General features: G+C 41.9%; 2 protein-coding genes across 4 annotated transcripts in view; both read left to right on the forward strand.

Annotated features, from left to right (window-relative positions):
• The window catches only part of slbp (stem-loop histone mRNA binding protein), a 29050-nt gene extending 18508 nt beyond the window's left edge, over positions 1–10542 (forward strand). Inside the window, exons 4-8 of the mRNA XM_078223171.1 lie at positions 3579–3641; positions 4190–4324; positions 6824–6973; positions 8145–8262; positions 9457–10542. Of these exons, the coding sequence (XP_078079297.1) occupies positions 3579–3641; positions 4190–4324; positions 6824–6973; positions 8145–8262; positions 9457–9567 (577 nt within the window). The 3' untranslated portion in view covers positions 9568–10542. The remainder of the gene's footprint in view (positions 1–3578; positions 3642–4189; positions 4325–6823; positions 6974–8144; positions 8263–9456) is intronic.
• A 3330-nt stretch (positions 10543–13872) lies between these two features.
• The window catches only part of ccdc142 (coiled-coil domain containing 142), a 126607-nt gene continuing 126049 nt past the window's right edge, over positions 13873–14430 (forward strand). For 2 of the 3 annotated variants that reach the window (XR_013498969.1, XM_078223095.1), the window contains exon 1: positions 13873–13993. The gene's annotated coding sequence lies outside the window, so the exon portion shown is untranslated. The remainder of the gene's footprint in view (positions 13994–14430) is intronic. The other variant, XM_078223107.1, reaches the window with a different exon arrangement.

The raw sequence follows: 14430 nt of genomic DNA on the forward strand, positions 1-14430 counted from the left end.
CATTCTTTTGTATCCCTCCATTCCCACTCCGTTCATGTGGCTATCTAGATAAGTCTTAAACGTTCCCAGTGTGTCCGCCTCCACCACCTTGCCTGGCAGCGCATTCCAGGACCCCACCACCCTCTGTAAAATATATCCATCTGATATCTGTGTTAAACCTCCCCCCCCCCTTCACCTTGAACCCATGACCCCTCGTGAACGTCACCACCGACCTGGGGAAAAGCTTCATTGTAGTGTTCAATCCCCCGTTGGTGGGATTTCTTTTACTGCACTTGCAACAAAGATACAACCTGCACAGTAGCGGAAAGTCAAAATACCTTCAGGGCCCAAGTTTATTTATTTTTTAATTGCAAAACATTGGGCTAACAATTGGTCATTGTTGTACAGTTTTCCAAATGGAAAAATGGGGTGAAAATCACAAATTTCCCAGGGTTAAGCCATGTTCTGAATAGTAAGAAGTCTCACAACACCAGGTTAAAGTCTTAACAGGTTTATTTGGTATCACGAGCTTTTGGAGTGCTGCTCCTTCTTCAGGTGCACCCTCACCTGATGAAGGAGCAGTGCTCCAAAAGCTCGTGATACTAAATAAACCTACTTGACTTTAACCTGGTGTTGTGAGACTTCTTGCTGGGCCCACCCCAGTCCAACTGTTCACCCTATCTATGCCCTTCATAATTTTATAAACTTCTATTAGGTCGCCCCTCAACCTCCGTCTTTCCACGGAGAACAACCCCTAGTTTACTCAATCTCACCTCATAGCTAATACCCTCCATACCAGACAACATCCTGATAAACCTTTTCTGCACTCTCTCCAAAGCCTCCACGTCCTTCTGGTAGTGTGGCAACCAGAACTGGACGCCACATGTGGCCTAACCAACGTTCTATATAACTGCAACATCATATGCCAACTTTTATACTCTGCCCCGTCCAGTAAAGGCCATGATTAGTTCAGTAAATCTGATTTTTAAAAAAAAAGGATGTAAATGCATTGAATGAATTTGTTTATTAACGCGGATGCGTTAGTGGTTATTTATCAAAATTCATTGGATTCTGGGGTAGTGCCGGCGGATTGGAAAACGGCTAATGTTACGCCCTGTTTAAAAAAGGAAATAGACAAAAGGCGGGTAACTACAGGCCGGTTAGCTTAACGTCTGTAGTTGGGAAAATGCTGGAATCCATCATTAAAGAAGAAATAGCAGGCCATCTGGATAAGAATGGTTCGATTAAGCAGACGCAGCATGGATTCATGAGGGGAAAGTCGTGATTGACGAACTTGTTGGATTTTTCTGAAGATGTGACTAGTGCAGTTGACGGAGGGGAACTGGTGGATGAGGTGTTTCTGGATTTCCAAAAGGTGTTTGATAAGGTGCCTCACAAAAGGTTGCTGAAGAAGATTGGGTCACACTGAGTTGGGGGTAGGGTGTTAGCGTGGATTGGGGATTGGCTATCCGACAGGAAGCAGAGAGTTGGAATAAATGGATGCTTTTCTGGTTGGCAGATGGTAACTAGTGGCGTGCCGCAGGGATCGGTACTGGGGCCTCAACTATTTACCATTTATATAGACGATCTGGAGGAGGGGACTGAGTGTAGGGTAACAAAGTTTGCAGACGACACAAAGATAAGTGGAAAAGTGAATCATGTGGAGGGCGTAGAAGGTCTGCAGAGAGATTTGGACAGGCTGAGTGAGTGGGCGAGGATCTGGCAGATGGAGTATAACGGTGACAAATGCGAGGTTATTCACTTTGGAAGAAATAATAGCAAATTGGATTATTATCTAAATGGAAAGAAATTACAACATGCTGCTGTGCAGAGGGACCTGGGGGTCCTTGAGCATGAGACGCAAAAACCCAGTCTGCAGGTACAACAGGTGATCAAGAAGGCAAATGGGATGTTGGCCTATATCGCAAGGGGGATAGAATATAAAAGCAGAGATGTCTTGCTACATCTGTACAGGGCATTGGTGAGGCCGCAGCTGGAATACTGTGTGCAGTATTGGTCCCCTTATTTGCGGAAGGATATATTGGCCTTGGAGGGAGTTCAGAGAAGGATCACCAGGTTGATACCAGAGATGAGGGGTGTTGATTATGAGGAGAGATGGAGCAGATTGGGTTTGTACTCGTTGGAATTTAGAAGGCTGAGGGGGGGATCTTATAGAGACCTATAAGATAATGAAGGGGCTGGATAGGGTAGAGGTGGAGAGATTATTTCCACTTAGAAAGGAAGCTAGAACTAGAGGGCACAGCCTCAAAATAAAGGGGGGTCAGTTTAGGACAGAGTTGAGGAGGAACTTCTTCTGAGGGTGGTGAATCTCTGGAATTCTCTGCCCACTGAAGTGGTGGAGGCTACCTCGTTGAATATGTTTAAATCACAGATAGATGGATTCCTGATCGGTAAGGGAATTGGGGGTTATAGGGATCAGGCGGGTAAGTGGAACTGATCCACTTCAGATCAGCCATGATCTTATTGAATGGCGGGGCAGGCTCGAGGGGCTAGATGGCCTACTCCTGCTCCTATTTCTTATGTTCTAAACAAATTCATTCAATGCATTTACATCCGTCCTTAAAGAGACCAGTAATCCAGATGTGGTCTCACCAATGCCCTGTACAACCGAAGCATAACTTTTCTATTTGCTTTCCTAATTACCTGCTGTACCTGTGCTAATTTTTTTTTTGCAATTCATGCACTAATGCTGAGTGCTATTTAAAAAAATTAATGACCAGTTTCTAGAGTTGCTCTTTAGTGGTTTGAACATATCCCTTTGTCCTACCCCACAGTTAAGTTTTTAAGTTTATTTATTAGTCACAAGTAAGGCTTACATTAACACTGCAATGAAGTTACTGTGAAATTCCCCTAGTCGCCACACTCCGGCACCTGTTCGGGTCAATGCAGCTTACCAGCACGTCTTTCAGATTGTGGGAGGAAACTGATGCAGATACAAGGAGAACGTGTAAACTCCACACTGACCCAAGCCGGGAATCGAACCCGGGTCCCTGGTGCTGTGAGGCAGCAGTGCTAGCCACCGTGCCACCCCTAATTTTTAAATTAGTAACTCTGAAGTGTGTGTGTCATAGTTGGTGAACTGATTCTATTTTTGTTACTGGACAACTATGGTGTTTGTATTTAGTTTAAAAATTGTCTGACTCTTACATTTTTCTTTCATGGGATGTGGGTGTTACTGGCAAGGCCAGCATTTGTTGCCTATCCCTAATTGCCCTTGAACTAAGTGACTTGCGAGGTCATTTGAGGGTGTTTGAGTCAACTGCATTGCTGTGGGTCTGGAGTTGCATGTAGGCCAGACCAAGTAAGAAAAGCAAGTTTTCTTTTCTAAAGAACCTAGTGAGCCAGATGAATCTTTAACAATCAATGATACTTTCATGGTCACCATTACTGAAACTAATTTATCATTCCGGATGTGTTAATGGAATTTAAATCCCATCGCCTGTGAGATTTGAACCCAGGTCCATAGAGAAATAGCCTGTGTCTCTAGGTTACTAGCCCAGTGTTATACACCATTTCCTCTCTGCAGACCTTAAGTACTTTGTTAAAATCCTCCCAAATTTTCACTTTTTTTCTTCCAGATACAAAAGACGACTTTTGCTAAATGACTTCAACGATCATGAAAAGGATTATTCTTCTGAAAGGTATAGCTAAAATATTTATACAAATCCTGAATAAATGCTTGCTAATGTAGTACTGCACCTCTGCATTATGCAAAGCCTTTCCTTTTGTATTGAAATTACATCAGATTGTTAAACTACATTCCCAAAGTCTCCATAAGAATGTGTGATTGTGGGAAGAAATGAGGAGGGAGAGTTTGAGACTGACCTGGATAGTCATCAACTATTCTGGATCTTTTCTGGCACAGATCCCTCCCTTTACCTAGCTGCGGGTAATCCCAGCAGACGTCTACCAGTATTGCCATCTGTCAGTGTGGCTTGATTTTCTTTTTGGTTTCTATTGTGTCTCCTGCAACATGTTTGGAATTTATACACCAAAGGTTTATATCTGCATTCATACCATATTGCACTGTGGCATTTTTGGATGCTGAGAGTTTGAATTTATAATGGTCCCTCGTAACTTAGGGTTGTAGCATATTAATGCACTAATGAATGTGTGGTTTATTGTTAATTCTTTCTTAGAAATTTGAGGATTGGAAAATTCTTTTAAACATCTGATTGTTAAATTTCAGTTCGAGTGGCTCCAGAGAATCATTAGCACCTTCAGAACTTGAAACTGATGAAGTGGTATTGATGAGAAGGCAGAAGCAGATCAACTATGGAAAGAATACCATTGCATATGATCGATTCATTCAGGAAGTTCCTAAGTAAGGTTGCAAATGTTTTATTCTTGTCCTAATAACACAATTTATTTTGTGCCAGGTTTGGGGTGGGGGTGATTAAGCCCATATTGGATAACTTTACATCGCACTGACTGCCTATAGTAAAATAGAAAATATTTTTGGTATTAGAGGCATAAAAGCTGGTCTATACTGACTGAAATCAGCAAGGAAACAGATCTGACTGTCCTTGTATGCAGAAGCTTGATGTTCTTGCTCAAGTTATAATTTGTTACAATTGGTTAGGAGTGAAATATGGTACCTGATATTTATATAATATTCCCCTACCTCTGGTTCATTTATGATGACATGGCTCCAGCTCAGCCTCAAACTGGAGTTGCTCTCAATGGAAGAAATAAATGTTACAGGAAGAAGCCTAACAAGGTATTGGCATTTCCTGAGTGGACGCACTTATGTTCTTGATATGTTTGACCTGTAAATTTTATGAAACTTCCACTGTTTTTATGTAATGCCGACAAGCGTCACAAGCTGCTTTGGGGAGATGATGGATTGAAAGCTTAGTGGAAGATGTGGATTTTAAAGAGAGTATGTTCCAAAGAATAGTGTTTGGAGGGGGCTTGTATACCTTGCAAGTGTGCAGATGCAGAGGATGTCACAACCATGTGGGAGTAAAAATGACTCCAGGTCTGACCATAAGTGTTTTTCTGAACTTAAAGAGGATGAGCTTTGCCAATGCTGTAGGAGACTCAATATATGTGCGCTCATTGTGAAGAATTTAGATGAACAGGTTTTCTTTGGTTAAAGCAAGATAAGTTATTTTAAAAACCATTTCCCAACTTAAAGGGCTAGGTAAATCGCATTTAACACTTGCCTGGACACTCATGTAACCAGTACAGATGGAAACATAAGAGGATAGACTTGAGGATTTTAAAATAATTTGTGAAGATAAAACCAGCAATATACAGTTAATTCTTTGGCTTGTCTTGATGCAGTGATTCCACATTGTGGCTGTTGTATTCAGTTGTCTTCCTGGGTGTTTGTTGTGGATTTTCTTCTCTGAATAATTGCTTTGCTCAGGGCTTAATGCGTGAAATGCCTTGCCTGCAGCAGCAGTGGACTCGCCAACATTAAGGGCATTTAAATGGTCATTGGATAAACATATGGATGATATTGGAATAGTGTAGGATAGATGGGCTTTAGATTGGTTTCACTGGTCGGCACAACATTGAGGGCCAAAGGGCCTGTACTGCGCTGTAATGTTCTATGTAATACTTTGAAGAGAAAATAGCCTGTTTCAATGTAGCATTCTTATCTTTATGTACCCTGCTGTCTTTATCTTCCAGAGAAATTCTATTGCTCTATATCTGCTCTAGTCATTATTTTAGAAAGGTAATTGCATTTTGATGCCTCCAATATTTGCAAAGTTTCAGGCTAGTGTAAAGCCAACAGGAGATGGGGTCTTCAATGCTCTCCCAAGAGGTTATCCTTTTTCTTTACCCTCCCCCATCCCACAGTGGAATACAAGCTGTATATTGATATTGTCTCCATTGACTTTAAAATCCAGCCAGCCAGAAAAAAAATTGAAATTGTATCTTTTTTTCAAAAGCATAGCCTGGTAACAAGGAACACAGCCATGCTGGTGTTTTTAAATGAGATTGGAGACCAGGAGACAATGGTTAAGTGGGTGAGCAGAACCTGATGCAAATTAGGGTATATTGTGGATTAACTGAAGTTAAAGTTTATTTATTAGTGTCACAAGTAGGCTTGCATTAACACTGCAATGAAGTTCCTGTGAAAATCCCTAGTCGACACACTCCGGCACCTGTTCAGGTACACTGAGGGAGGATTTAGCATGGCCAATGCATCGAACCAGTACGTCTTTTGGACTGGGAGGAAACCGAAGCATCTGGAGGAAACCCATGCAGAGGATCATAATGTAATTACAGTACAGAAGGACTTTTGGGATGTAATTCAGCAACCTCTGATGGAGTGGATACACGGTAGAAACTATATTGAATTGAACCCGACAGTGATTCTTATCTTTGGCTATTGAGGCAAAGGTACAGAGCTTGTAGTGGGGGCCAAAGATGATGGGCTTCAGTCTTGGGCCAAATTTGTTGCTGGTGGAAATTTTGCATCATCCAGGACTGCATGTTGAGCAAGTAATCTGACAGCGCAGTTAGTGCAAGGGTGAGAGAGGTGATGCATCTTTAGCAAGCATATGAAATGAAGTTTGCTGCCATGGGTCAGCATCTAGATGAGGGCTAGAACTGCACCCACAATTGTCTAATAGGACAAGATTGCTACTAACTGCTGAGCAAAAGGATCTAAAATCATTTTTGTGTTATAAACAATTTGAAGTTAACCAGTCTGAGTACCATAAATAATTTACAAATCATTGTTCTGCTTGGTTGTTTGAGTTTGGTTAGTTTTAGCTGGATGGATGTAGAACATGTTATTGATACTAGATAATATACTTTAAAGCACATTAACTCCTGAATACGTGTATTGAATGCTTTCTTTCAGACATCTTCGGAAGCCAGGTGTTCATCCAAGGACTCCAAACAAGTTCAAGAAATTCAGCCGTAGATCCTGGGACCAGCAAATTAGGTTGTGGAGAATTGCACTGCATGCTTGGGATCCACCAGCAGAAGAAGGCAGTGATTTACAGGCAGTGTATGTTCAAATTACTCTGTATTGGTGTGACTAAAGTGCAAGATGTTTGGGATGAGGGTGCAGTTAAATTGTGCACTTTTCTTTAATTCCAGCTAGTAGGAATGGTATGAATTATTTGTTGTGATATAAGGAATAAAATGTTATCTCTGCAGATGTCAACCTGTTAGCATTAAAGGAATGTTTCACTAGTTGTAAATGTTAAGATACTGGAGTAAAAGAAGATTAAGAATTGAGTAAAATCAAGAATAAAAATGAAGTTGGGATAAAATAGAGAAACTGGATAAAAGCGAACTGAGTGCAGCTGTCTGAAGGGGTGTTTTTGATGCGTGAATTAGCATAGTGGTAGGAAAATGTGTTTACCTAAGTGATTAAGGAAAATGGGAGATGAGACAATGTGGAGCTAAGAATACAACTTTTAACCTATATGTTAAAAGCTTGGTCCAAGGTGTTACAAAATAGCATAATGTTGAAGGGAAAAGACAATATAACCGTAGGAGGATAGCTGAGTACACCAGAGGAGAGAGGCAGCTGCCATCATATCCACTACCCAGCCAAAGAAAGCAGACTTTCCTGAAAATATTGTTGCTAAAAGCTGCTGTTTTTAGAAAAAAACCAAACCTGGTAAATAAGCTGTGGATGGTAACTATGTTGGATCTAGCTTGTATAGTATTGGATATTTGGGAACAGAGGCATTTGAGTTCAGGAAACATAGAAGATAGGAACAGGAGGAGGACATTTGGCCCTTCAAGCCTGCTGCGCCATTCATTACGACCATGGCTCATCATCATCCAACTCAATAGCCTAATTGTGCTTTCCCCCCATAATCTTTAATCCCATTTGCCCCAAGTGCTATATCTAGCCACCGTTTGAATACATTGGTTGTTGGGAACAAGGGTTAACTAATGTATGTGTGGCCATTATTGTAATTCCATTTACTGTAATGTGTTTTCTTTTAATATTATTTTACTAATTGATTGCAACAAGCCTGACTGCTCACTGGTTTGCATTTCTTCCCTTGCATTATACCAAATTGAAATATATACCACTAAGAACCAGTGTTCCAAATTTCCCTTCTAGGTTTTGCGGTACACTTGCATTTAACATCAGCGGAGGTTTTAACATAAAACAAAAATGTCAACCAAAAAAAGCTGTGATTTGCTATGTTTTTCAGCACGGAGTTTGATTTTGATATGGAAACAGAATCTGTGAACAGCTCAAGTGGAAGTCGAACAAGTCTCCATGATGAGAGAGGATGCACGCCAAGCAACACGCGTGCACCATCTCCTCAGGTCTGCAACTTGACCTTTTAAAAATATATATGTATTATTATAGTGATGAACATACATTTTCTAGGTACATAATTTAATTTCAAACTCTTGACAAGTAAATAGATTAATCTGATTTTTCTACATTCTTGTTTGCGTTTGATTGAATTTGTATCCTGTCCTCCTTTGCTTAGTAAGAAGTTTAACAACACCAGGTTAAACTTCTTACTGTGTTTACCCCAGTCCAACGCCGGCATCTCCACATCATGACTCCTTTGCTTAAAGCAATGCTGGCCAAATTTCCAGAGAACAGCGTGATTCTTATCATAGAATCCTTACAGTACAGAAAGAGGCTATTCAGCCCATTGAGCCTGCAACACCAACAATCCCATCCAGGCCCTATACCCGTAACCCCACATGTTTAACTTGCTAATTCCCTGACACTAAGGGGTAATTTAGCATGGGCAATCAACCTAACCTGCACATCTTTGGACTGTGGAAACTGGAGCACCTGGAGGAAACCCACGCAGACATGGGGAGAACATGCAAACTCCGCACAGACAGTCGCCCAAGGCTGGATTCAAACCCAGGTCCCTGGCGCTGTGAGGCAGCAGTGCTAACCACTGCCACCGTGCCGTCCCTTAATTCCAGAATTAGTTTTTTTGCTGTCTTTCAGCATTGTAGCCTGACCAATAATCTTAAATGGACTGTTGGAGCCTGCTCCCCAAAACACCCAGATAAGTTTTATATCAGTAGGCCCATGAATAACAGGTGTGCTATTGGCTTCTACATTACAAAAAATCATGCAGCTCACCCATTCAAGATTTTCTGGCATCCTGACTTGACCTACCAAAGTGGCTTTGTGTAGGAACTTAGATTTCTGACCTTTCTACAACTGATGAGCTACAGCATTCTAAGGCCCAAACTTGGGGGTGGTGTTCCAGTAAAAACTGGCAGGAAGCAGGTACTCCATTAACTTGCATCCATTTTGAAGACAAGTCAGATTTCTTGGTACACAGACTTCAGGTATGGTGATGTGTTTACTAATCTGATATATCCATCTTGGGTAATCCTTCCTTAAAAACTAAGGTTGATAGGGTGGACAACGTTATCTGGATTTTGGTTCTTTGTGATATTACTGAGACATATTTTTCAGTCCTATGAAGTCACTAACAATTTGCAATTTATCTAATGTTTTGATCTTTCAATTTTCTTTAGATATCTTGCTCAACTCCAACAAGAGAATTGGTCTATCCTCATGTGGGCAAAGAGTTTGATTTGCAAGCTTGTTTGGCTGAAACCAACGAAGTCAGCTCTTGGTTAAACTAAGGTGGCTTGCCTCGGTTGGAACAGGTCTACAGTTGCTGTGGTGATCTCAAACTTAAAGGGGCTTAGTGTTTTTTTTTACAATGTATGCCACATTGTGTAGATTTGTCTATAATGTTCAGTCCAGCAAATGCATTAATGTAAAAGCTCTTTGGCTACCTCCAAAATACAAAATTTTTCAACTAAGTGTTGTGGACAAGATTATGTCCAAAATGCAATGTTAAACCTTGTCCCTAAGTTGGGTTGCTTGGGTTGACTTCCACCCCCATCCCCAAATCCACCACACACAAACACTTTAACAAGCTATAAATAGCACCCATCTTTGAGGAAGTTATGGCACCAGATTGACATAAGATCCTATTTCAAACATGGGCTTTAACAGTGCTTTGTAACAAAACTTGGTTTATTTCTGAACATCTCTAGGGACTGGGGGTGTAGTTGGGGGAATTTGAGCCCTTTCTCCATTTCTAGATAGGGTTAATATGCAGGTGAGAATGGGAAAACCTAGAGTGGACTGTTTGTCCTGTAGTTGCTAGATTACTTGTTATGTTTTGTGTTTTATTCCTGGAGCAGTGTCAAGTATCCTCATCAAAATCAGATGCAAGATCTGATGCTAATGCTAATTGCTACTGTCTCCCATTTGAGATTGAATAAAGTTACTACTTTTTTGTATCTTAATGTTTGACCTGTGAATTTTAGAAATACTGGTGTGTTTTTGATTTAACAGATCTGCATAAATGTAATCCATTGGTGTAAAGTCTGATTTCCTAATGGAAAACTGTAATAAACACAATTTTGTAATGTTTTTACTTTGTATTTAAAGCAACTTGTCTTGCATGTGGCCAGACTCCAGTTTGATGATAGACATCTGAAATTATTTGCTATTGAAATATAAATTGTTGAACTTGAGCATTTTTAATATTTCTAGTTTTTTTTGTAAATCTGCAGCTGTACAATAAAATTTGGATTGTCTATTTATTGGCCTGTAGCTGTTCTAATTTCACTTAGAAATATCGACTCCTGGCTTCAAATTGCATACATATTTATCATTACTGGAAATCTTGTATATAAAATCTGATCAGTTTGAAATGGTGAAATCTTGTGAAACAAGCCAAATATTTAATACTACGAATGTAGCAAGTACTAAAACATTTTCACTCAATGACCATGTCTGGTTTGATTCTTGGGAATAGGATACCAACAACACATTACTTAATGAATCTCTTAATTAGATAACTGCAGATTACTGTACCACAGTCCACATTAGCATATAAATATACTAGGGTGAAATATATAAAATTATATTTGAGAAATCTTGCAAATAGGTGGTATGTAGTCCATTGTTTCTTGGTGCTTCGTGTACAATGAGTTACTTTATAGGTAAATACAAAAACATGTACAGAAAAATCCCAGAGTCAACAGGATGCATAATGAGCAAAAGGGTCATTTGGCAGAACTTCCATTAAGGATGGTGCTGTATATCTTGTCTTTAATGCCCACTGGAACAGGGAATTTTAATTCCTGAGTGAACAACTTCAATGCAGAAGTTCCTTTGAAACTGCATTGGGGGGATATCTGGCCACATGCTCCAATCCTGAAGCGAGCCCTGTGGCACAAAATGCAGAACCAATGAAAAGCTATTTGACATGGTAACTTGTCCATCCTGCCTTCCATCAGTATTTTCAAGTTTATTTTTAAATCTAAGCAATGTGGACCAACAATTTAATGAAGTAATGTTTCATGTACTTGCTGCTTCTATTTATAAAGCCAAGGATCGCACTCGTTTTTAAAAAAAAACATTTTAAATTTTCATCTCATTGTCCTGTGTACATACTCTTGCAGGTCTCTTCCTGCACTCTCATCGTTGTCTCCTACCAACATGTATCACTTCCCTTCTCTGCTTTAAATTTCATCTATTGTCTTAATTTCACATCAGCCTATATCCTTCTGAAGTGTCACTATCCTCATTTATTACGTTTTGTCCTGTACATCAACTATGCCTGTTAATGTATCAAAAAGGGCAATGGCCCTAATTGTAGATCTCAAGTCAGAAAAACAAATGAGCAACTTCAGTTATTCAAGTTCTAAAGTTTATTTATTAGTGTCACAAGTAGGCTTACATTAAAACTGAGGTGAGGAGGCATTTCTTCACTGAGGCTGGTGAATGTGTCAAATTCACTACCACAGAATAGTTGACACTAAAATGTCTGATTTCCAGAAGAGATGAGATATAGTGCTAGGTACTAAAGGGATCAGGTGATATTATTTGGTGGGGGGAGGAGGAGGAGGAGATCAGGATATTGAATTTCATGATCAAAATGAATGGAGCAGGCTCGAAGCTCCTGCGTCTACTTTCTGTATGACGTTATGGATCAATTGGAAAAGCTGGGGCTGTTTGCTTGGAGGGGTGATTTGATAGATACATTCAAAAACTTGAGGTTTGGAAAAGAGTAGATGGGAGAACCAAAGGATGGTGGTGAAAGTAGCGATGGTGGCATGAGGAAGGTTTTTCCTACAATCGGTTAGGAGCAGGAGTGCACTGCTTTTGTGGTAGGTTCAATGGAGGTCTTGAAATCATTTGAAGGAAGAAACTGCAGGTCTTTTAATGAAAAGATAGAGTGGCATTGGGGGAATTGTTGCTTCAGAAGGCCACCACAGATGCAAATGGCTAAATATCCTGTGTGTCATCATTCTTTGTGATATCTGGAGACGGTGAGTTTGGTAGAAAGGTGGCAAAATGGTTAGCATAGCTGCTTCAGTCAATTCTGATGTGGAGATGCCGGCGTTGGACTGGGGTAAACACAGTAAGAAGTTTAACAACACCAGGTTAAAGTCCAACAGGTTTATTTGATAGCAAAAGCCACACAAGCTTTCGGAGCTCTTAGCCCCTTCTTCAGGTGAGTGGGAATTCTGTTCACAAACAGAGCTTATAAAGACACAGACTCAATTTACATGAATAATGGTTGGAATGCAAATACTTACAACTAATCAAGTCTTTAAGAGACGAAACAATGTGAGTGGAGAGAGCATCAAGACAGGCTAAAAAGATGTGTATTGTCTCCAGACAAGACAGCCAGTGAAACTCTGCAGGTCCACGCAACTGTGGGAGTTACAAATAGTGTGACATGAACCCAATATCCCGGTTGAGGCCGTCCTCGTGTGTGCGGAACTTGGCTATCAGTTTCTGCTCAGCGACTCTGTGCTGTCGTGTGTCGCGAAGGCCGCCTTGGAGAACGCTTACCCGAATATCAGAGGCCGAATGCCCGTGACCGCTGAAGTGCTCCCCAACAGGAAGAGAACAGTCTTGCCTGGTGATTGTTGAGCGGTGTTCATTCATCCGTTGTCGCAGCGTCTGCATAGTTTCCCCAATGTACCATGCCTCGGGACATCCTTTCTTGCAGCGTATCAGGTAGACAACGTTGGCCGAATTGCAAGAGTATGTACCATCAATTCTGGCCATGGATGACTGCCTGTGAAGTTTGCATGTTGTGGCTTTCCTCCAGGTGCATCAGTTTCCTCCCACAGATGTGTATGAGGTGGAGATGCCGGCGTTGGACTGGGGTGGGCACAGTAAGAAGTCTCACAACACCAGGTTAAAGTCCAATAGGTTTGTTTGGAATCACAAGCTTTTGGAGTGCTGCTCCTTCATCAGGTGAGTGTTGGACTTTAACCTGGCACAGATGTGTAGGTTAGGTGGATTAGACAAAGTAAACGTGTGGGATTGTGGTGATGGAGGGAGGGCAAGGCCTGAATGGGATGCTCTTTTGGCGAGTCAGTACAGACTAGGTGGGCCAAACGGCCTCTTTCTGCACTGTAAGGATTGTATGGTTCAAAGCCCACCCAGAGTAGTATGTGAATTTAGTCTACTTAGACTTGTCAGCAGTTGCCAACCTATCGACCAAACTAGTGTGATTTCCAATGGAAAGGAGGACTATAAATTAGCTTAAGGCTGCTTAATTAACAACCAGTGGTGCCTTAGTGTCCCACAATGAGAGTGCCTCACACAGAGTATACCCCTCAGTGGATGTGCCTCATACAAACTATAACAGAGTATACCTCACAATGAGAGTGCCTCACACAGAGTATACCCCACAATGAGTGTGCCTGAGTAGACCTCACAGCGGGTATGGCCCACAGCCTGAGCACCTCCAACGTCCGCCCCGAGTGGCTGCTGTCCAATCACAGCCTGCTTTGGTCCGCGCGAGGCGACGCTCCGGTTGCTACGCGGCCAGCGGCCAATGGGATTGCGCTTTGCTGCGCCGCGCGGCCTATGGGAGGTTCTGGCAGCGGTTGGTGGGTGGCGCGCGGGGCTGTGGGGGAGGTTTGAAGCGAATGCGCGAGCGGCCGGCTGGGGGTGGCCGGTTACTGACTGAGGGCCCATGGGGATCGCACCGGGCCCAGCACCCGGGCCCAGGCCTCTGGCTTTTAGGTAAGTGATGTCTGCTGTAGTTCTCGGCTAATTGAAAGGAAGCTGGCGAATCATGTGATGTAAACACAGGCTGTGAGCCCAGGGTGGGGTATGGGCCGGTATGTGCTCTCAGACATGCCCAGCAACCTCTCCACTCTGACCGGGAACCCGGGCTTGGCTGTCTAGGACAGTAAGGTGAAGACCTCCCCCCCCCCCCCCCTATTAATGCAACAATGAAAACAGTACAGCACAGGAACAGGCTCTTCGGCCCACGATGTTGTACCGAACATGACTCCAAATTAAACTAACCCATTCTGCCTGCCCTTGGTCCATCTCTCTCTTTTTTGCATATTCATGTGCTTACCTAGAAACCCCTTAAACGCCCCTATCGGATCTGTCTCCACCATCACCCCTGGCAGCACATTCCAGACACCTACCACTCTCTGTATAAAAAAAAC

This window comes from Mustelus asterias, chromosome 1 (assembly GCF_964213995.1).
Source record: "Mustelus asterias chromosome 1, sMusAst1.hap1.1, whole genome shotgun sequence".
Lineage (NCBI taxonomy): Eukaryota > Metazoa > Chordata > Chondrichthyes > Carcharhiniformes > Triakidae > Mustelus > Mustelus asterias.